Below are 21,305 nucleotides of genomic sequence, written 5' to 3'. Positions count from 1 at the left end.
CTCTGTTGTGCATCTCCCTACTCATCTCTGATACTTAGATGGCGGTACCAGGCGGTACTGAAAAATCGAAGAATGCCAACATGGCGTGCTGAAAAAATTTTTATCTCCATTAATTATGGTTAAAAGGAAATATCGCGAATTCTAAAATATTTGCTGCCTGAATTAAACCTTTCAGAAGGAAACAACATAATAATTTAATTGGGTTTAAAAAGGGGGTAAAGTCTTACTAACGGACATCATAGCATAGTGCATATGCACATATAATTTGACGTCTGGGGGTGCATAACATAAGGACTTTTCATATTATCATTTATGTTTATTATTGGGGGCGGTTAACGTACGTTACGTTTGATTTATTGAGGTGTTTTAATGTTCTAATATAATGGATCCTCGAATACATAGGAGATCTGAGCCAGAAAAAGGCCCGGGCGATTTGGTTAGTGTTGTAACCTAAAACTTAGAACTATGATTTTTTAATTACTATGTAAATTCATTATTGGTTCGATAAGTTCTAGGAAAATTTGATATTCTTGGATACTTAAAAATATTTCCTCAAAATCTTTTGTAATCTTCTGATTCTACGTTATCACTTAGTTTTGACTCCTTTATGCTCATTCGATTGTATTTTGTTTTACTTACTAAAGCATCAGTAAATTCATATTAAAATAAACTTGACATTACTGAGATTTACTAATTCAACATTTGATAACAACTAACCTTAAGGAGAAATTTCTATTTCAGGTTGTAGAATGGTTAAACGAGGCCTCGTTGGGTTCTAACGATACAGTAAAGGTATCAAACCTTTTGAAAGTCCAGGAAATTCTTATACACAAAGAACCACAGTTGTTGAATTTATATCTAGATGAGGCTTTACAATTTTCCTTGGATAGAAATTCTGAGGTTAGAAAGACTGTTGCTGGATTTATTGAAGAAGCTGGGTATACTTGAACACTGCATTTTACTTTCTATGTCATGCATTGCAGAACTAATTAACAGTGTAATAAATTTGCAATTCATAGAGCAAAGCAGCCTGAAGTAATTCCTAGAATGGTCCAAACTCTTTCAAGACTCGTATCAGACGATGCTCCACTTGTAGCGAAAAGAGCTTTAAGAGCCAGTGGTAGGATTCTCAGGTCTACGCTTAAATGGGTAGCAAGTGCCACTTTAGTTACACCGGAAATGGAAACTGCTTGGACACAGTTAAGCTCCTTGAAGGTCCAAATAATCAATATGATAGACAGCGACAATGATGGGTACAGCAAAAAAAGATCATTTTTATCTATTAAAATAAAAGCTAAGTATTTGAATTAACAAGAAACAGACACTAAAGTAAAAAATTTTCATTTCAGTATTAGGACGCAGGCTGTAAAATTCCTTGAAGGTGTTGTGTTGATCCAAACCTATCCTGATCCGGATGCACCAAGAAAACTAGAAGATTTCTCTCTTGAGGACGTACCTCTGACATTGAAAATCGCTCGCAGGAGAAAACTCGAGGAAGAGGCTAATCACGTTATGGACTTATTAATAAAGTTTCACGGTTCGCCACATGTCAGTAGCGTTAATCTCATGACCTGTATGGGATCTCTCGCACTGATCGCCAAAACTAGGCCACAGTTTATGCCGGTCGTTATTCAAGGTACAATTTCCAAACTAAATAAGACAAAATATAATATTAGAAACAACGCTTGATGTTTACGAATTTCATACTTTAGCTCTGCAAAGATTGCAGCATGATTTCCCGCCTACTCTGTCGGATTCTCAAGTAACGAGCGTTCAAAAACAATTAAAACTCACATTGTTGGGGCTGCTTAAGCATCCAGCTAGTATAGAATTTGCATCATCAATGGCAAGACAATTATCGCAGCTCGGCGCTAAGGAACAGGAAATAATCAAAGCGTATCCAAAGCCAGAGGATATAAGGCGTATGAAGAAAAGACAACAGGTTCCATATAATTGAAAAATGTTCTATAATATTTATAAAATATTTAGGTAATGGTATATAAAGAATTTTATTGCATTCAAGGAATCAGTTGCTGCAGCTTCAGCGGCTAAGCGTGCTAAACTAGAAGTACCAATAGCAGTAGCGTCAGAAGAACCGGAAGGGGTAGCTGCGCCAGTGCAACCAGCGAAGCAACCGGAAGTAACAGAACTTTCAGAAAGTTTTATCGCAGAGCGACTTAGCGTAGAGATTGCGACTGACTTAGTTATGGGAAGCATGGTAAGTTCTTATTATATCAAATTATATAAAAGATTTATTTATGTGAAACAATGTTTATGAACTGTAGGCTCGAGTACCGGATATCATGACCACCGTTTTTCAACGCGAATATCAGCCAAGCTCCAGTGCTGATACAAGCGTGCAGCGACAGACTATAGCAAAGTTACTAGCAGCTCAGATTAAGCAGAGTAAGACAAAAAAGATGAAAAAGGAAACTAAGGAAGAGGATGCCGTTATGGAGGACCTGGTGAAGAACCCATCGATAACTGTAGCGGAAGCTAAGAGGGAACGGAAGCGCGAGAAGGACAGGGAGAAAGAGAAGGAAGCCAAAGCTTCTATAGAGGCTCATGAGAAGTCACTAGTGAAGGCCAGAAACCGTTTGAAGGCATTAAAATTATCGGAAGTGACAAAACCATTGTCCAAGGAAATAAGGGAAAAAATGCTTCTTATGGCCGTCAATAGAATCCTACAGGCTGAAAAGATCGCCGTTCACGGAGGGGTCGCTCCTGTTAGGTAGGCCCATCCAATACTTTCTCTATTGATTCACTTCACTCCACTTTATCTTACATATATTTGGTTCTCATTTCGTAAAGGTCCAAAATTCTCACCACCCTGGCAGCCACTTTCAATCCCTACATTAAGGAAGCTGTACTGAGATACATTACGGATGATATGAGAACTCGGCTTGAACTTGCCCTGGGCTGGTTGTACGAGGAGTATGCTCTTCTGCAAGGATTCCAGAGGAGAACCACCTTATGCACAAAACCTCATGAAGCTCCCCATCAGGCTTATAATTTCTTGCTCTGTACCCTGGTCTCTGCTATTGATCTAATACAGGGAAAAGATCGTGATACACTGCTTTCTAGGTACAGTAGACTGCCAATAAAACTTTATTCTCGTAAGGATATTTGATATTCCCTATATTTCTTTGCAGATTGTATCTGGAGGCTCCTTTGATCACAGAGGATGCCGTAGAAGCATTGAAGATGGTGTCCTCTGATGAGACCAGAGGTTTGGCGCCTCTTCAATTATTAAAAGAAATGGTGATCAGGAGGCCCACTAAGCAACTAGTTTTTCTTAATGTACTTCTCTGTCATACTGGACATGAGAATTGCACGGTAATAATAACTTGATAATTAATTAGGTCCTAATTATCCTTACGGTAATAATAATTTTTTTCATTTGCAGATAAGAGAAGCGGCTATCCAATCAGTAGTAGAACTATATAACAGACCAGAGCTCAATAAACTCATAGAGGAATATGCTGTGCTTTATTTGGGATTCCTGAGACTTCAGAGCCCACCTGAAATTGTATTTGGACAGGATCGTGGCAGACCTCAGCCTGAGGATCTGTGGTCAGAATCCACCACGAGAACCTGTCTAGGTCTCTACTTGGCACTCTTAACAGAACACCAGGATCTTATTCACGAGTTGGCCAGAGTGTATACTTCAATGGGTGCCGACGTTAAGAGGATGGTTTTAAGACTTGTCGAAGGTCCGGTTCGCTCTCTGGGTATGGGCAGTCCGCAACTGCTAGCGCTAGTTGAGAATTGTCCAAAAGGAGCAGAAACCCTGGTTACCAGGATCATACACATCCTCACCGAGAAATGTAAGGATTATATATTATGTTTCATGATGTTATTAACATTTCGAAAATTCTTAGCATAACTGTTTCTTTTTTTAGCTGCTCCTAGTGCTGAACTCGTCGCTAGAGTACGAGAACTTTATCAGACCCGAGTGTCAGACGTGAGATTTCTTATTCCTGTACTGAATGGTTTAACGAAGAAGGAAGTAATAGCTGCTTTACCAAAATTGATAAAGCTCAATCCGATAGTTGTAAAAGAGGTTTGTTTCTCAGAAATACTATAGAATGTCAGGATATACACTGTTGTTGGTAATAAATATTTTCCGCTTAGGTATTCAATAGACTTTTGGGTACGCATAACAATGACAGCGGAGTGCCACACACATCTCCAATTACACCAGCAGAACTTCTTATTGCATTGCACACTATCGATCCTAATAAGGCTGAACTGAAGACAGTCATAAAAGGTTAGGATATTATTGCAGTAATATTTCTTAGATATTTCATAAAGAAATTTTTACAGCCACTTCTCTTTGCTTTGCTGAAAAACAAGCCTATACTCAAGAAATTGTTGCTGTTGTAATGCAACATCTCATGGAGCTAACTCCTCTACCAACATTATTAATGCGGACTGTTATTCAAAGTCTAGCATTGTATCCAAGATTGAGTGGCTTTGTAATGAACATCCTCCAGCGTCTAATACTAAAACAAGTGTGGAAGCAGCCGAAAGTTTGGGAAGGTTTTGTCAAGTGCTGTGAACGTACGCAGCCTCAAAGTTTTGCAGTGATATTACAACTGCCACCAACTCAATTATCAGAAGCATTAAAAATGGCACCTGGTCTCAAAGCACCTTTGTTGGCTCACGTCGAGTCTTTTGCTGAGAATCAGGTTGGTAGTAATTATGTGTATATCATTTATTAATTAGACATCTTGAATCAACGCCAGGTTCTTACCTCTTACTTTATAGAAGGCCCACATTCCACAGTCCATAATGGACGTGATACAAGGAAAGTCGTTAATGGAAGCTCACGACGAATTCGATATTGTGAGTTTATCACAGTTTATAATTTTTGAGAGTATTATATTTTTAAAAAAATATTTTTTTAGGCACCACCTGGAGATTATCCACTTGAGCAGCAGGCAGATTGTATGGAAATTGATTTATCGGAACCAGCACCTCCTGGTTTGGACTAACATAAACTTATCCCAGTGTTGGGATTTCAAAAAAGTAAATCAACCAATTGATATCAATGAATTTGCACCGTGATGAGTAATATGCATTATATTATATGTGGAAAGACGAATTAAAGTATAAAATGACTACTTAATGTACAGTAGGTAAAGACATTGCCCGATAGAGGATTTTCCTGGGGGTTTAATACCATTTTGGAAACAGGCTCGATTCACATTATATTCATATAAATCTGTATTATCGCAGTCTCATATCTGAACACAGGATGGACGTAAAAAATAAATAGAATTTCTTCAGCTGACCTGAATACAGGAATCAACATTAAGGTTCTATTTGTCATCCAAAATCTACACCTGTGTCCAATAGGTCTCGTAACATGAACGAGGCTTTCTTTGGAAGGATTCTAGAATAATAATTTCTAATTAGTTCTCATGTCTCTTAGAGTATGGATAAATATACATAACATACCTAAGTACGTGGCCAAGATACAGAAGATATCCTGGGACACTGAACTCGGCGTAGTTTCTGCGAACGCCGTCCAGGATTCTTTTAGCGGCTTCAGCGGCAGGCATTGTTCCAAAGTAACTGGGTATCCTGGAAATACAGTGTTCTTATGTACCATGTATTTTAAAAGGATGAATGACTGCTTTTACCTAAGGCGTATATCCTTTGCTACCTCAGCACCCACTATAAATGGATAGACGTGAACTAGAGTAATTATAATATTGGTGTTGGTGTGTCTTAATTCCGTGTGTAAGGACTCAGCTAATCCTTGGACAGCAAATTGTGCGGTTGACAACGGTATTTGACGACCACGACTTGCACCACCTGACAAACCAGCTACGGAAGAGAGGACAACAATGTGACCACAACCAAGTTCTTGCATTCGTGGTAGAAGAGATTCTAAAAGCTAAAATAAAAAATATAATTAAGCAATTTCTTGCAGGGATGTCTGAAAATGAATTACATACCCAGAAGTGGCTAAAAACAGTAACATCCATAGTTTCTTTAATTTCTGGAGGATCTCGAATGAGTGCACGTGGACTTGGTACTCCACAACAATGTAATAAAATTGTTACATCACCTAACTCCGAATTGATTGCATGCACAGTATGAGAAACCTGCTCTTTATCTGTTACATCACATATAAAGGCTCGTGCTTTTCCAAATTGCAATGCACGTTCTACGGTTGCTTGGCAATTTTCCACATTGACATCAATGCAAGCTACATTTACACCTAGTTGAGCTAATTGTATCGCTATTTCTCTACCCACACCTCGACCAGCACCAATTACCTAATTTAAAAGAATTATTTCATTTTGTTATGCATTGCAACAATTATTCACAGTTCATATTACCATTGCCACTTCTCCAGTAAGATTCTTTAAAGGTGGTGGTCTAAAAGTCCTAAATAGTGCTACTATAACTGAGAACCAAATTCCTATGAATAAGGTAATAAGGTCCAGGGCCAAAACGACCAATGAGTAAACTCGTAATAACATTGCCGGCGGTTTGAAGTATTCGAAAGTCGGCTGAAAATATAAAATAAATAAATATATAATGAAAAAAAAGGAACACTTTCACTTATTTCCAGAAAAGTCGCAAATATAACGATTTGCATCGTTAATTCTCATGACTACACAGATCTAGTACAAAGTGCAAAATTATAATTCGTTATCAATTATTACGCTTACCATAGTAGTTAGAAATCACAATTAATAAAAAGCAATGGTTTTCAGTTTAAATGAATATACACACTTTGTAATACTAAATGATAACGTGATTGAGCCAATCTCCCTACGCTCTTGTCGAGAAGTAAATGACAAACTGTTTATTCGTAAATGAAATGCTGTACCTTTTATCGTGGCGTGAGCTTTCTGATAAGAGTATCGAAGGTTCATAACACTGAACGATCTTGTTCAAATAGAAAGAGCCATTTCTGAAGATCGCAAATACACGCACTTCTGATGCCGTTTTTATCCAACGATTGTGAAAAAATCATTCTTCGTCTTGAATATTCTTGTGATACAAGAAGATGGCGTGATCATCATTGTTAGATATACAGTGATACCATTCGATATGTTTACCATGGGAAACTGATTCTGTTTGACTACTTGTTAGTGTCTTCCTTCATAACATAGAGGCGGTACAGGCGGACATTACATGTTCTTATACTATACTGCATAACCCAATTTTTTGTCATATAAATTAATTCTACCCTTTTCACAAGTTAAAATACATCCAAAATGTGGTATGAAATTCTGCCATCCTGCGCCATAATTACTACAACATTCTTTTTACCACATTTATTTGCGTATCATCTGGTGAAAGGTGTCACTGGCCAAGTAAGTTCAATTTATATAACCTACAAATCTGTTTTACGTAAAATCTGTTTTATTAATTTTCTGTAATTCTGCGATATAATATAATTTCATAATTTATTACTTATTTTAGTTTATTAACTTGTAAATATATGCTTGAGACGTTTGTTCTTTTTTTCAATTTGTTATCCTTTGATACTTTTAATAGACATGTAAATTCTAAGAATATTTGAGTATCCTCACTTTGAAATGCTTACGCCTGGTATTCCTTCTTTTGTTACAGGTATATCTGAAGAAACAGACAGTTCCAATTTTGCAATTATTTTACATCAGAGATAACAGGGTTAATAATGGAGCGTGGATTTCTCCTGTAATAGAAATTTGTTAATTTTGATTCTAAATTAACATACCAAAATCTAATATTATTTTTCTTCTTTCAGAAACTAGAGGATGTCCTTCCAGATGAACCTGAAAAGTAATTCATAAGTAACAGAGAAATGTAGTAACAGTATATTTAATTTGAAAAAGAGAACAGTCTTTTTCCAAGATTCTCTATGTCCCATAAACCTGCAATGATCATTATAAAACAATTAATTGAAACAAAATAAAGATTCGTTTATCCTACATAAATCTTTACTTTATTATTACTCTATAATTTCCAATATTGGTGCAGAGTAAATTATGCTCCGATATTTTATTATTTCAAATGTATTTTATTTCTAGCTATAATTTTTATTGCAATGCGATATACGACAAACCTTATTATACTAAGCAGATTATTCCTGGTAACAGACTCTTGGCTGTAATACCATCTTTATACCACGGATCCTAACAGCACCTAGCTAAGCATTTTACTAGCGTAACCTTATATCCCACGTCTTCGCGCGAAAGAAATCTGCAACCCAATTCATAATAAGTACAAAGCATTCAACGTTAATTAGCATTATTCTAATTACACACAGCAGGATTTCGAATAGCTGAGACTTATATCTTTCATAAGCCTCATTATCAGTATACACAAATAAACGTAAAATAAGTCATTCAGTGACTAAAAGAATTACATCAAAGGAAAAATTAAACATTTCTCCTTAAGTCATTTCTCTGATAAGTAAATGCAACAGAAGGTCATAGTTCGTCCAATGATAAACTCTGTCAGGGCATCTACTGGTGGAACATTTAGAAAAATATAGCCATAACCGATAACATATAGAGCTGACACATACGATATATTCTTACTATTTTCAAAGGGCTGAATACGGAACCATAAGGTTATTATAAAAGTTATAATATTTCATTAAAATCAATACGATTCTCTGTCTCTCTTTCCTACACTCCGCGAATGTCATCCAACCACGATTAAAAAACCTAGATAAAAGATTACAATAGTAATCTACTCCTCTATTACAAATTTCAATGAGAACAGAGGAAATTCCATAGAGCAGTATCTACCTAATTCTCCATTATCATAACAGTTCTATAACATAAAAGATAATTTATCTGGTACTCCTTCGATAATTTCCCTATGATCTACTTGATAATACGGAAATACATATATCTCTAACCACATAAATTATTACAGCAAGATAAGAAAACAACGAATTACGACATTGACACAGTCATTATCCTACAGACTATGTGCGTCATATTGTCATCCATTTCAAAATTTGTCAGGCGTAACGACTGACGTGCGGTTCACATTTCTTCCTTTGTCTTCCACCTTTATCCCGGAGCGGAGAATCGGAGATAGAACTGTTTGCACTAGTGACATATTTTTCGGCCGATGATTAAGGCCGACTTTTACCGTGCGAAACCAACGAAAAATATCCGTCAGAAAAATAATCACCGATCCGTAACGACGTTTTCCTTCCTTGTTTTCTCTCTTTATATTTTTGTCTGTTTCATTGACTCTTCTGTACAACAGAGAGACTCATGAAACCGTGCATATATCACAGAAGGAAACCTAAAATAAGCTTATTCACGTGACGATATAGTACGAAGTTTACTTAACTACAGGTACATACATGTATGATATATTCTTATAGTTACAATACAATATACTAAGTACTGTAGAAGCGTAGCACAAACCTATATAATATAACACTGCACTATACATTGTTGTACCTGGACAAACCGTATATCCAGGAAACTGGGCATGCGCGTCACTAATAAATTTGCAGCTATCAACAGTCTAGCATTTTGCCACAGTAAATATTTAATAATTCCAATGCAGTTGGTAAGACTCTATTACATAATAATATAGTAGACGACACCATTTTTTCTTTCTTTTGTATACATCAAGCTTACCGTACAGTTAAACGTGTATACTAAAGTCACGAATACTTTGTATTACGCCGTACTGGTTTGTCCGACGTGGTTATATGAAATAGAAGCATATGCATCATCCTTTCTAGGACATTTCGATGTTCCTGTAGCAACTATAAGGAATCCAGGAATTAGCAGACCCGCTGAAAGGCTCCCGGTCGAGCAGCCACTAGAACCTATGTTGGCTACGGCAGTGGAGTGAAACTTGCCGCTACTTGGCAAACGGCTACGTACCAGTTCGCTGCTGAGCGTTACCAGAGTAACACCGTCTCTTCTTTTTCTCTTACGAAATTCTTATCGCATCAAATGATTTTATTATCGTGTTACGGGATGAACGTTTAGCTGGTGAAATCACAATAGCTGCTTTAACCTTTGTATTAATGAAGTTCTATGAATTAATATATATCAATGATACGTCAGCTATAAGTTATTAAATTAACGTTTAAGTTTAATTGTCAAGACTTGAGTAACCGGTGCTGTATTGATAAGGTGTGACATTATCTTCAGATCTAAGTAAAGTCGTCAATTGTACTAAAAGCATGATCGTGGACATGAAAGTTTGTGTAATGGCTTTCCAATAATAATAATTTAGTCGATTATATATATATTTGAAAGAGCATTCACAATTTAAGCTAGTATCGGGAATTGGTTAGACTGCCAGGATTTGATATTAGTAGATAGAAACAAAACAAGGCTAACTATTATCGTTAAGAGAACGATCAGTGATATAAATAGTGCGTGGACGTTATCGCCAAATCGTAGAATTGAATACACAACGTAAATATTTATTTTTCAAATGCTTTTATTTTAATTATACGAACTCTAATATTGAAGTGTTTTTTCCATCAAGCCACGTGTACAGTGCCTTCCTCAAGTGCGATAACATTTTGCAAGGCAATTCCACAAAATTGATGCAATAAGTTTGAAACTGCGATCACGCCAATAAATAGGTAAGTAATTATCGACAAACTCCTCTATACAAAAGTTATTTTGAGTTGCTCTACGTACAATCGTACGTTACTTTAGTGCTCGTTATTGAACAAATGACCGACAGGCCGACATAAAATATACTAGCCTTTATTGCCATAAGAGAAATGTTTTTGTATTTTCTTCGCTAACAATGAACAAACATTTAATCTGTTTTTCTTAACGTGTTATACCAGAAATTTGTGACGAGAACTCCAATTATTTTTAGTGTGAAACCAATATATGTAATAGCTATCCCGATGTTTTTATGAGGATTTGCAAAAAAACAAACTCTAGGATTTCACAGGATTCTTCTAATTATTGGAATTGGATAATTAGAAGTTCCATTCCAACATGAACGATTAGGTGTGAATTGGTCATAGCAGTTGTAATCTTTTATGTAGTTTCAGTGGGTTTGAGTCATCGTCGATTTCCTCTTATACGATGGTAATGCCTCAAAATTTGACATTGATTGGAAATGGAATACAAGCTAAGAATGACGAGGAGAATTTGTTTGCCGGTCTGAAAAGGTCTTGTCGATAATCCATACAAGAAAAAAGAAGTTCAACAGAATTACCCCTAGAAGCTAAATAATTGAATTCTTTTTCATGCCAATCATTTGTCTGTTCGATATTATATGGCATCAGGATCAATAGAAAAAGTTGTCACAGGGTTGGTAAATACATATGGCTAAAGAAATTACGACGTAAACAAGTCAACGAATTGTGTCCCCGGAAAACTTCGTGGAATTGGTATCTCCTGGAATAACATTGGTGACAATACGTAGCGGTCCCTTGAAAACTGGAGAAACGTGTCGCAGGAAAGTGTTGCTGTTGGCAAAATATTAGGAAACTTCTAGAACGTGTTGTGTAATAAAGTGAAGCCATAGCATCCCATGGGACGTGCGAACTATTTTTATTTTTATTCAAACAGCGACGTGGACTCCCTTTTGAGCACGTTGGAAAATTGCGTGAAAATCACGTATCCTTCATCTTGGCTTGTAACACTCCCCGCAACTGAAAGGCTTACTCTGAAGTGTCGTTCCAGAGTCGAGCGTGCCAGAGGCGTTAAGAGACGATAAAAGCCAACGATAAACGGCAACTGTGCTTGCAAGCACAAGCGTAGTCCGACTGCGGTCTAATTTTGTGGTGTAAGCTTGGCCACTTAACAGGTGAAGTTAAGTAGGGACACTTGGCATGAGAAACAATGGGAAATAATCAAGAGAGAAAAAATAGTAAATTCTGAAAACGATATCGCACTACAAAAAGCACTACAGAAAAATTCGATAGGAACTTATGAGCTTCGTTTTCTTTGCTTATTATTTTGTTTACTGATAGCAGGCGGTCGTGCAAGTGCTTGCTAGAAAGAAAAGGAAAGAAGTCGGATCGTAAATCTTAAACTGCGTTGTCGACCTACAAGCCACAAATATCCAATAAAATCGCGCCAGTTTGTAAATCCTAAAGGATCGTTGAACCATCCACTAATTTCGGAGGAACATCTTGTATACGTTTAGCGTTTGATAGTAATTTTACCCGATTAACACTGATCACAGTTAGTTGAGCGGACGCTAAGGAAAATTCCAGAAATATGTCCATCATAAAGGTTTTCTACAAGACTGAACTTTGATCAAGGGTTAAAAAGATCTAAAGCGATCAAGCAGAGCGGATCTCGTTAACCTCAACGCTTATCTTACGCCTATGGATAGTTTATAAAACAGTCTGTTTGGTTATTGGAGGTTTAGACTTCGATATTTTGACGGGTATAGAGCTCGCAGTTTACTCTTGAACGCAAAACTTCGTTTACGCACGTCTGTCGCTCATAAACCGGAGACTCCCTTAATCTTCTCGATAGTAACCAGTGCCGAATAACTCGAACCGATCTTTTTAAAATCATGAGAAAGATAAACAATCAATAGGATCACATCTAATTTTAGCCAATATGCATCAAGTTGAACGAGGCTACGCATAAATGTATTGGCATTTTATAAGCCGCATTTAGATCCTCAGGGCGAAGCAACGTTTACATGATAAATTCAAACGTAGTGCTCCTTTTCCCGCCTAACGCTTCTCCGCCAATTGCAACGGTTTTCAACTTGTTTCGTTTCTTTAACGCTCGTGCGCATGCGCCGTTGTTCACGAGGCTTCTCAGACGATCAGTATCTTTCGCAATGGCGATCAGAAAGAAACAATGCTTGGTTCTCGTCGCTCGGACAGATCCACTATATAAATCCCTGTTGAAATAATATTTGCTCGAGCGCAAACGAATTTACGGCTTTGCTCTCTAGGCATTGATATTGCTAGGATCGTCGGCTAGTCATTCTTCCGGAATGAGTTTTTAGTTCGTCATTATTTGCGTCCTTCCTTTTACTTCCGAGAAAATTACGAATAACGATAACAATGAGCATAACAATGTTCCGACTATCGGAGTTTTCCTCTATTACGCGTAAAGAAATAGTTTTGTGGCTGGTAATGGAATACGCAATGTGCAATGCAAGGCAATGTAACCCGAGCAACTGCACTACAACAGTAAGGTGAAGCAGCGTGCATATGATAAGCTACGTATACATGTGGTTCGTAACGAAATTGTGTCTTTGTAGTCTTTGATTAACGTTATACAGTATTTAGCAATATTTTTATCGCTGATAAGCTATCAGGGTGCCGATAATCAACAATAGAAATCCAAAAGTAATTGCTACAATTATCGGATAACCTGACCAGTCGTGAGTTGCTGGATTTTTTCTCTCCTGTTTCTCTCTCTCTCTCTCCCTCTCTCTCTCTTTTCTCTCTTCCAGTTATTGGATACTCCTGATCCATTGTCCTTTGCTAGACTGATATTTGATATCGGATGGTCTGCTGCTGCGCAATGCGCTACGTAACGCATCGTTGCTCACGGTGTTAGCATGAGTTATTAGTATTACCCGATGGAGAACCTGGAAAAATGTGTCAGGGAAATTGCTGGTTATACATCCATGAAAGGTAGAATGGGATATGTATATTCTTTTACCTAGGGAGCATTATTTCCATGAATAAATAAAGTTACGTATTAGAATCAATAGGAAACGTGCACTGTATAAGGTAATAATGTAAGGCTTCGATAAACAGAAATATCAGTAAATCTATTGCCTTATTTAATATTGTTTTTTGCTATGTAATAGAGATATTAGATAGTTTGGCAATGGTGTGTATAAATTCCTAGAAAAATGGCAATTGTGGTCACATTTGTACTCGTCCTAAACGAATGGAGAAAATACATAAGAGTACCTCCTGAATATACCAGTCCTCTTTTTTGTTTGGATATAAGTAACACCAGTGTATAGGTACATATATATGTAACTAGGGACCGATAAATAAATGGACTTAGTCCAGTATACATGCTGGGGAAATAAACGATGATTTTCTAATAAATGGCAGGCTTTTCCACCCACTGTGAAATATGTCACTCCTTCTGTCAACGTTACGAAATGACGGCAGCGTTTGCTGAGACGTCGAGAATAGGAGAAGGAAACAAGCAGCACTAGACAGATAGAAAAGAAAGAAAAGCCATACGACATAAAGTGGCAGACGGAGAGAGATAAAGTTTACGTGAAGGAAAAAAAAGGTAAAATTCGAAAAAGATATTCATCTCTTTTTTTTACTTTTTTAGTTGTGGTTTTTCACTTTTTCCTCTTCTTGTTTTTTTGTCCGCGTCCACTTCTCTCTTATTCTTCATGAGCCAAGGAGAATTCCATCGAGATACGCACTGCCAGTCTATAAACTTTCCTAAGAGCTTTAGGGCGGCGCGAACAAATCGTCATTGGCGTCTCGGCGATTTTCACCAGATAAATAAAATACTTTGAATAACTTCCATTGGCTTTACCACTGCTATTACTAGTAGTGGTATTATTACATATAATAATTAGTCAGCCAAGGATGCGCGAGCTTAGAGTGAAAAGCGTGAGAATACACGCGACAGCAGATGTGTCAAAAAGTTAGGTTAGAATAAATGAAAGTCAAGGGAAATTTTTTTGGACAGAATCAACAAAGTTTCTTTTAAAATCTCAAGGGATAAGAACTCGTTATGTCTCATGGACTGCGTGGATAAAAATTTCAATTTGTACTTGAGTTTCACCGAGAGACTGATGAAGAAACTTTCACGTTATACGTATTATTAAGTCTACGGGGAATTTACCGCCATTTTTATTTCCCTCGGCCCTCTAGCTGTTCTATTATTTTGCCTTTACAGTTTTCACGGGACAATCGTTTCGAACGAAACTTTTCGAACAACACTTGTGTCTCTTTAGTCAGTCGCGCGAAATGCAAACGAAACAGTATGCGGCGCGATAAATTCTCTTCGGACTCGCCGTTACGGTAGCAGTTCACTAAAAGTATATTCTGTCAAGATCGACGTACCGTGCGTAACGAAACTTTTTAGTGACGCCATTCAATTCGACGGTTGGAAGGTCTCGCACCTTCGTCAGAAATCTAGGAAAAAAGAGATAGGATTACGTGATTTCTCGTGGCATAAGTAAGATACAAAAAAGTATGGATGACTTTTAAGTCGAAGACTGTTTTTGTCACTGATGACGAATAGACGCCATCTTGAATAGTTACATTGTGCGTTTCCGGCATAGTTGGGAATCAAGCTAGAGACTGTATTATGTGAACTGTTAATTTATATATAAAAGGATTGGATGAATGTGAATGAAAAAGTGAGTAATACTTATTTCTAATAATATATACATTTTTAGATATTCATTATTCTTCTTTTTGTTAGCTTTTTTTTTTCTTTGACAAGTAACGCCTCTGTCGTTCTGTAACGTTAATGGATATTCAATGACATCTTTTATTCCGTGGCCAAATTCACGCAAACGCCCACTGTGTCGTTAAATATTTTCTTTAAAAACAGAAATCTGTCAGTGCCATTGACACTCCCCGGATCTGCCAATTAGTCGAAGGTGTCAATTAGCGAACTATGTCGGAACATTTCTACAGTCCCGTTTCGCAACTCTTATTTATCATTTTACAGTTCTCTTCCGCCTATCGTTATTTTTTCTTCTTTTCTTTTTTACAAATAGTGTGAAAAATCTTTTGCAATCGTGGTAATGGCCCGTTTCCTTGTCGGCTGTCCAGACATTCGACCCGGAAACCTTGCTCTCATTTTTCGATCGGTCGATCAAGAAGAAAATGAAAAAAAACCGCAACTGTGTAAAAGGAGCTAGAAAAAAAAATACGTCAAGGAAATTGAAATTACAACTCGGCACTTTTGGCGCTGTTTGATTTCCGGCTGAATGAAAGTGCCGTGCGCCGGAAACGGAAAGCAAGTCAAATGGAAATGATTTTACCAGGCCGGACTTAAAGAGAACGTCCAGATGGTTTGACAAACTTTTGTGGGGTAAAAATTGGTTAAACAAATTTTTCTCCAAATATTCAATGTAAAACAACACGTATTCTAGGCATTTGATTTCATTAAACTGAAATCTCCTCGATCGTAAACAAATAATTCATGTCTATCAAACGAGATTCTTAAAGAACTTGGCGGGTCTATAATACGTGTGTAACTTCCTGCAGGTTGAGACTATATAATTATTTGGTAGCTATTGTCCCTCGATAGATGGATTTAACTCTGGCTTAGTGGAGACTTATGATCACGTCTATAATAGATTGCTCGAAGAGAAAATGCTCGGTTGTACATCTTCGGTCGGACGTCAGTAGCTACCGTCTGAAAATTTTCAAATCTCAACTTACAGGGCGGAGTCACTTAACCAATCTAGCCAAAGAAAATATACGATAAATCCCGTGGGATCGTCGCGACTCGCAATCGCCATAAGCCATCGCTATGCATGGCCGAAAATTTAGAGAAAACACGTGTACGATATTTTTGAAATTTGACTCAGCCGATCAGGGTGAATAGAGCTTTCCTCTCTTTTTATATTATATTTATAATCTTTATCTTTCCAATTGCGTACGTTGCGCACACTTGGATTTTGAATATAATTCAAATTCTCTTAGCCGTTGTGCTATTCGTCGTTTGGGACTTCGTCTCCGCGCATGCGCACTCCCGGCCACGCTTGACTATATTCATATTTCACATTTTTATTACACATCGAAAACGCCATCCAGGCGGAATTAATCGTTTCGAATATTTTGGCGGATATTTTCGTTTCTAACGCGCTCGCGACGGCAATGTGATGTTATTTTAAGCCCCACTCGAAATTACTTTTCTTTTCAATGTTCATCTCCGATAGCTTTCGAGAGTCACTCGTTGACTATGGCCGAGAATAGAAATTTCATTTTGATATTTTTCAAACCAACCGGTCACTAGAAGCCGCGTCGACGTAATAAATGGCAATAACGTACAGGGGTTGTAGTTCCGAGGAGGGGGGGGGGAGGGGATGACAGAAGGGAAAAAGTAATTATTTTCATCCTTGGTGTTAAATCCAATTTAAAAAAATAATCTGTGAATTTTCGACGATCTCTCGCCGCGATAATTTGTGAATAAAAAAAGTTTCAAACAATTTCATGGCTTCGCTTTAATAAAGTGACAGGGAGAAACGAGGGCGCTAAAAAATATTTGGATGTTACAAGCTTTGATATTTGCTTTGACTGTTATGACTCTTGTCTGGTCTAATTAGTGAGAACGTTAGTAGATTATGGATGAAAAATATGCGAAGGTTACGGTAACGTTAGGAGTAGCCAGGGTAAGGAACATAAAGATAGGTAAAAATCGATAACTGTAATCTATGTATTATAATCTGTAATCTGTAATTAAATAATAAATATTATTTTAAAATAGTCCGATCCACATGTATGTTGATTGGATGATTATAATTTTAAAAATCATTCGTGTCATTTAATTAAAGTGTGTGTCTGTCCTTATTCGTTTCAAATTATATTGGCAATCCAAGACAGATCTGTTTGACGGATTTGTTAAGATTGAAAATGAAAAGATGATCTGTTCACAGATCAAAAGTTTCAGGGAGGCTCTCTTCGGGGCGTGCAGCTCTCGTGACACTTCAAACGCCACGATCTTTATAAGCTAAATCGTTAAATTCGTGTATAGCGATCGCTCCTACTTTTCCCTGTCTTATGATGGTACAAAAATAACCACAACCTCCTACACGACAGTCACTATTCGCACTTTTTTTTGCGCAGACTCTGTTCCTTTTTAACATTTTTTTTTTCATTATTTTCTTCAGGGCAACTATCCACGTCACGAGAGTACCTATGCGTGCTACACGTACACTGGGGATCACGTCGTTCACGAGTCAGAGTTGCCTTAGAGTGCGATACGAAATCTCTTGGCAGTAACCTAGTTCCAGTAACATTGCACAGACCTGTAGCCACGCACCTAGCGATAACACCAGACTATTTTTGTACAGAACCGTCGGCTTCAACGGTTTAATGCGGGAAAATTCAAATTTACAAACTTTACTCTGAGATCGATGCCATTTTATATTTTCTTTGGGTTCTTTAGATTCGTCGACTACTTCCTTCTTGAAGGCTTCGTTATCCTGTTTGCATATCCACTCAGCATTTCTTTTACGTTTTCATCGCAAGTTATGCATGGTCTATATGCTATGTTGTTTATGGATATTTTTAAACACGTGTAAGCTTTCCGTCGGACAGAATTGCTAAAAATAATAAACAGAGAAGTAGATCGACTTTCTAAACACTAATGAAAAAATATGTAAGCCGTAGAAATTCTGGCGATATATACTTCGACAGTGCAGTTTAGATTGTCTGTTGATTTTTGGACTAGAGCTTGGCAGGACGCCATTGAATTTGTTTCAATGAAATAGTCAAAGGAATATAATTAGTAAGAAAAAAATAAAATAATTAGAATCTGGAAATTGCATGACATCCATGTATTTCTTTAGTGGCATTTTAGACTTTGAAGTCTATTGACTTCTGGGCTATGATTCCTGTCGGATCGACGCCATTGTTACTATCGGAATGAAATACTGAGTCTATAGAAAGGAACTGTGCTTTGAGAAGCGTGGAGAATATTTAACTCTTTGCGGTAGAAGGCCAGGATATTCCCGGCAGGATACCCATGCCAAAAAGTATTACGACCGCAAAGAGTTAACCTGTAAAAGTGTCCAGTCAGGTCATGGATGAATTGACATTGTGAATTCAATGCTTTATCCAGTATGGAATAATTCGAGTTTTCATGGAGTCTTTCTATCTTTTTACAGACATGAATCTACTTCTACTCTATGGGTTCCTACTAGTGGGAGTTGGAATGGCCAGTATTGAGGACGTTATGGTCCTAGGGGCTGGTTCGATGCTTGTGATGGACCAGGAAATCCCATTGAAACGTTGCCGGTACAACCGTGTCTATTCTATGCTTCAGGCACAATGCTCCAATCTTGGATTGGATGAGATTCCAGGAAATCTTCAAACTGATATCCAGGTAAATTTATTCATCTCCAATTTTTAAACTCTTAGTTACATCTTTTGGAGTCTTGGACTGTCATTTGTAATGTTGATCTTACATTGTTTACTTTCAGGTTCTGGATTTTTCTCTAAACAGAGTACGGGAATTGACCAATGAGAGCTTATCACGTTATAGTAGTTTAGCTTACCTGTACCTGGGGGATAATTTTATCCAGACCATAGAGAAAGGTGTATTCTCAAATTTGCGTTACCTCCAGGTGTTGGACCTGACGAAGAACGGTCTTCGTAACTTTCCTCAATCCATGTTTGAACTGCCATACCTGAGGAAACTTTACTTGGCTAAGAACAACCTTCCGGACGAAGCTTTCCAGGCGGAAATTAAGTCACCCATCGAGTTTCTTCAGCTGTCCAAGAATAAATTGTCCAGGATACCTAGGATTGGTCCTCAGCCGTTCCTCACCAATCTGAATCTATCCGAGAACGAAATTCAGATCGTTTCTGTCGACGACATCGCCGGATTCTGTAGTTTAAAGTTGCTCGACCTTACGAAGAATCGAATAATATTCGACACGCCCGACTGTGGCTGCTCTGAATTTAAATTATGGACAGAGACTCGTGGCATTCAAGTGAAACCGTCGTACAACTGTAGTCAAATTTCTGATAAATGTTTGGCTATGAGCTTCTCGAACAGGACCTTGGAACTGCGAGAAAATTGTCTGGATATTATCAAGATTCAGGAAGAAACTAAAAAGGCACGATCCACATGGATTCTCATTGCTTCGTGTATAGGGGCTTTCATTTTCTGCGTGGTTATAGCGCTATGCTGTGTACACAGGAGGAACAAGAAACGACGTCAAAAACTCAAGGAGGAACAAAGACTGGCAGCCAACAATGCAAATACCGAATTACTCAATAGTAATTTACAACCTGAACACACGTGATATACTAAGTATCGTGGCTTGATGGTAACATTACTTTTAACGTCCATACAGGAAGCGGAAACGCAGAAGGCTCTTTGCCGGAGGAAATCCTCCGAGATATACCGTCTTACGAAGAGTGAAAAGAAGAGAGAGATGAAGAGAAAGATTCGGGACAATTAAGAAACCATTTCGTTCTTTTAAATAGTCCAACAGAAGATATTCTGACAGTATCAAGGTGAAATTGCAAGTGTGGTGTTTGAATCTGCCCGATGAAACTGCGCATGCGTCAACAGGACCTGACAATCTAAATACTCTTAATGGTGAAATTCATGAAATACTGATTTTCATACTTTTCTTATTGAAACATGTATTATACATGTATTATTAATGTTTGTTATTATTTTGTTTTTCTTTATATTATTGTTTAAACTAACTAATGGACGACAAATGTTAGTTCCTAATTTATAAAAATTAATATATATATGAGGTATATGAAACTATATATATAGATATCCAGGGTCAAACTTTATCCAACTTATCAGCTAAATTGGATCTGGCCCAATTGTTACGGCTTATACGGTATACTTTACGCACTACCGTATTCTATTCAAGAACTTTCGGTTGTAACTATACGAACTCGTTTGGCTAGTCGGGGAAAAGAAGCAGACGTTGCGGTATGTTGGTACAATTTTAGAATTTTATTTCTACCGTTTATTTTTTACCTGTATAATGTAAGTGGCTGGCCCTATTTAATACGAGAAGGATGAATGTTTGATGGATGCATTCAAGAGGAGCACCAGCTGTCAGAAATTCATAAATAAAGTGATGCGATCAAAATTTCGATCAAGAATCAATTCTTGTTCCTTGGACATTCGTGTATCCTTATTTTTATCTTGCACATATGGATATTAACTGCATGAGTCAGACGATGTATATTTACTTGAAAGAGACTCCGAATTGCGAGATGAGTTTAGTTACCATGAGAATAACTTTAATGGTGGAATAAGAGCGGTAATACTTGTCATTAGATTTGATAGTGATTTTTGTTTTCCTTTTGTTTAGCTACAAGAATACCGTACAGTTTTGCATTTGTCTTATTCTTAGATTTTCTATCCATACAAATTATACTTAGGAGGCCTTTTCTTTTTACGTGACTGAAATATGAATATGCATTGGCACATTGTGTGTTTTTGAATGAAAGATCTTCGGCAAAATACGTAAAGTACATGAATTACTATTATTGATGCATCACCAGAGACTACGTTGACACGTAAGGTTCTATGTGGAAAATTTATGATCGTAAGTTGCACACTTGAATTTTTTTACATGTATATGAAATTTGAAATAAATGTTACTGCTTTATCTTTCTATCATTTTTCGATTTTAGTCCTTTATATATAGTTCTA

The 21,305-nt window shown here is 37.2% G+C and overlaps 3 protein-coding genes across 10 annotated transcripts; 2 read left to right on the top strand and 1 right to left on the bottom strand.

Moving 5' to 3' along the window:
* Positions 1-5,296, top strand: LOC107274975 (symplekin). The gene is made up of 15 exons (XM_015754630.2): positions 1-436; positions 742-938; positions 1,020-1,253; positions 1,350-1,636; positions 1,713-1,942; positions 2,024-2,218; positions 2,286-2,731; positions 2,812-3,084; positions 3,153-3,336; positions 3,407-3,827; positions 3,903-4,063; positions 4,135-4,270; positions 4,327-4,691; positions 4,771-4,848; positions 4,911-5,296. Exons 1-15 carry the CDS (start codon positions 383-385, stop codon positions 4,995-4,997), a joined length of 3,348 nt encoding a protein of 1,115 aa, XP_015610116.1. The 5' UTR covers positions 1-382; the 3' UTR covers positions 4,998-5,296.
* LOC107274981 (17-beta-hydroxysteroid dehydrogenase 13) lies at positions 5,161-7,007 on the bottom strand. Of its 2 annotated transcripts, none has more exons than XM_015754648.2 (6): positions 6,851-7,007; positions 6,354-6,527; positions 5,967-6,290; positions 5,649-5,905; positions 5,464-5,589; positions 5,161-5,398 (listed from the first exon to the last, which is right to left on the bottom strand). In XM_015754648.2, the coding sequence occupies exons 2-6, from the start codon at positions 6,495-6,497 to the stop codon at positions 5,332-5,334; spliced, it is 918 nt and encodes a 305-aa protein (XP_015610134.1). In that variant the 5' UTR covers positions 6,498-6,527; positions 6,851-7,007; the 3' UTR covers positions 5,161-5,331. The 2 variants fall into 2 exon arrangements, with proteins under 2 accessions (XP_015610134.1, XP_015610133.1); XM_015754647.2 differs by lacking the exon at positions 6,851-7,007 and adding an exon at positions 6,690-6,844.
* A 2,844-nt stretch (positions 7,008-9,851) lies between these two features.
* On the top strand, positions 9,852-21,263 carry LOC107274980 (decorin). 7 transcript variants are annotated; one of them, XM_025079954.1, is made up of 5 exons: positions 9,852-10,127; positions 10,489-10,588; positions 18,778-18,995; positions 19,093-19,894; positions 19,972-21,263. In XM_025079954.1, the coding sequence occupies exons 3-5, from the start codon at positions 18,780-18,782 to the stop codon at positions 20,037-20,039; spliced, it is 1,086 nt and encodes a 361-aa protein (XP_024935722.1). In that variant the 5' UTR covers positions 9,852-10,127; positions 10,489-10,588; positions 18,778-18,779; the 3' UTR covers positions 20,040-21,263. The 7 variants fall into 7 exon arrangements, with proteins under 7 accessions (XP_024935722.1, XP_024935721.1, XP_015610130.1 ...); XM_025079953.1 differs by having other exon boundaries at positions 9,852-10,415; positions 10,488-10,588; XM_015754644.2 differs by having other exon boundaries at positions 9,856-10,415; positions 10,488-10,588; positions 19,093-21,261.
* The last annotated feature ends 42 nt before the right edge of the window (positions 21,264-21,305 follow it).

This window comes from Cephus cinctus, unplaced genomic scaffold, assembly GCF_000341935.2.
Source record: "Cephus cinctus unplaced genomic scaffold, Ccin1 Ccin1_scaffold0123, whole genome shotgun sequence".
In the NCBI taxonomy this organism is placed as follows: domain Eukaryota; kingdom Metazoa; phylum Arthropoda; class Insecta; order Hymenoptera; family Cephidae; genus Cephus; species Cephus cinctus.
This window is presented reverse-complemented; position numbering and strand designations above follow the sequence as displayed.

Excerpts from the sequence above, each read along its gene's own strand:
- LOC107274975 (XM_015754630.2), top strand. The coding sequence starts at position 383 with ATGGATCCTCGAATACATAGGAGATCTGAGCCAGAAAAAGGCCCGGGC. Across the intron at positions 1,254-1,349 it reads ATAGACAGCGACAATGATGG|TATTAGGACGCAGGCTGTAA; the intron begins GTACAGCAAAAA and ends TTTTCATTTCAG. Across the intron at positions 3,085-3,152 it reads CGTGATACACTGCTTTCTAG|ATTGTATCTGGAGGCTCCTT; the intron begins GTACAGTAGACT and ends ATTTCTTTGCAG.
- LOC107274981 (XM_015754647.2), bottom strand. Across the intron at positions 6,291-6,353 it reads TTACTGGAGAAGTGGCAATG|GTAATTGGTGCTGGTCGAGG; the intron begins GTAATATGAACT and ends CTTTTAAATTAG. Across the intron at positions 5,906-5,966 it reads CTGTTTTTAGCCACTTCTGG|CTTTTAGAATCTCTTCTACC; the intron begins GTATGTAATTCA and ends TTTTTATTTTAG.
- LOC107274980 (XM_025079954.1), top strand. The coding sequence starts at position 18,780 with ATGAATCTACTTCTACTCTATGGGTTCCTACTAGTGGGAGTTGGAATG. Across the intron at positions 18,996-19,092 it reads ATCTTCAAACTGATATCCAG|GTTCTGGATTTTTCTCTAAA; the intron begins GTAAATTTATTC and ends GTTTACTTTCAG. Across the intron at positions 19,895-19,971 it reads AAATACCGAATTACTCAATA|GAAGCGGAAACGCAGAAGGC; the intron begins GTAATTTACAAC and ends ACGTCCATACAG.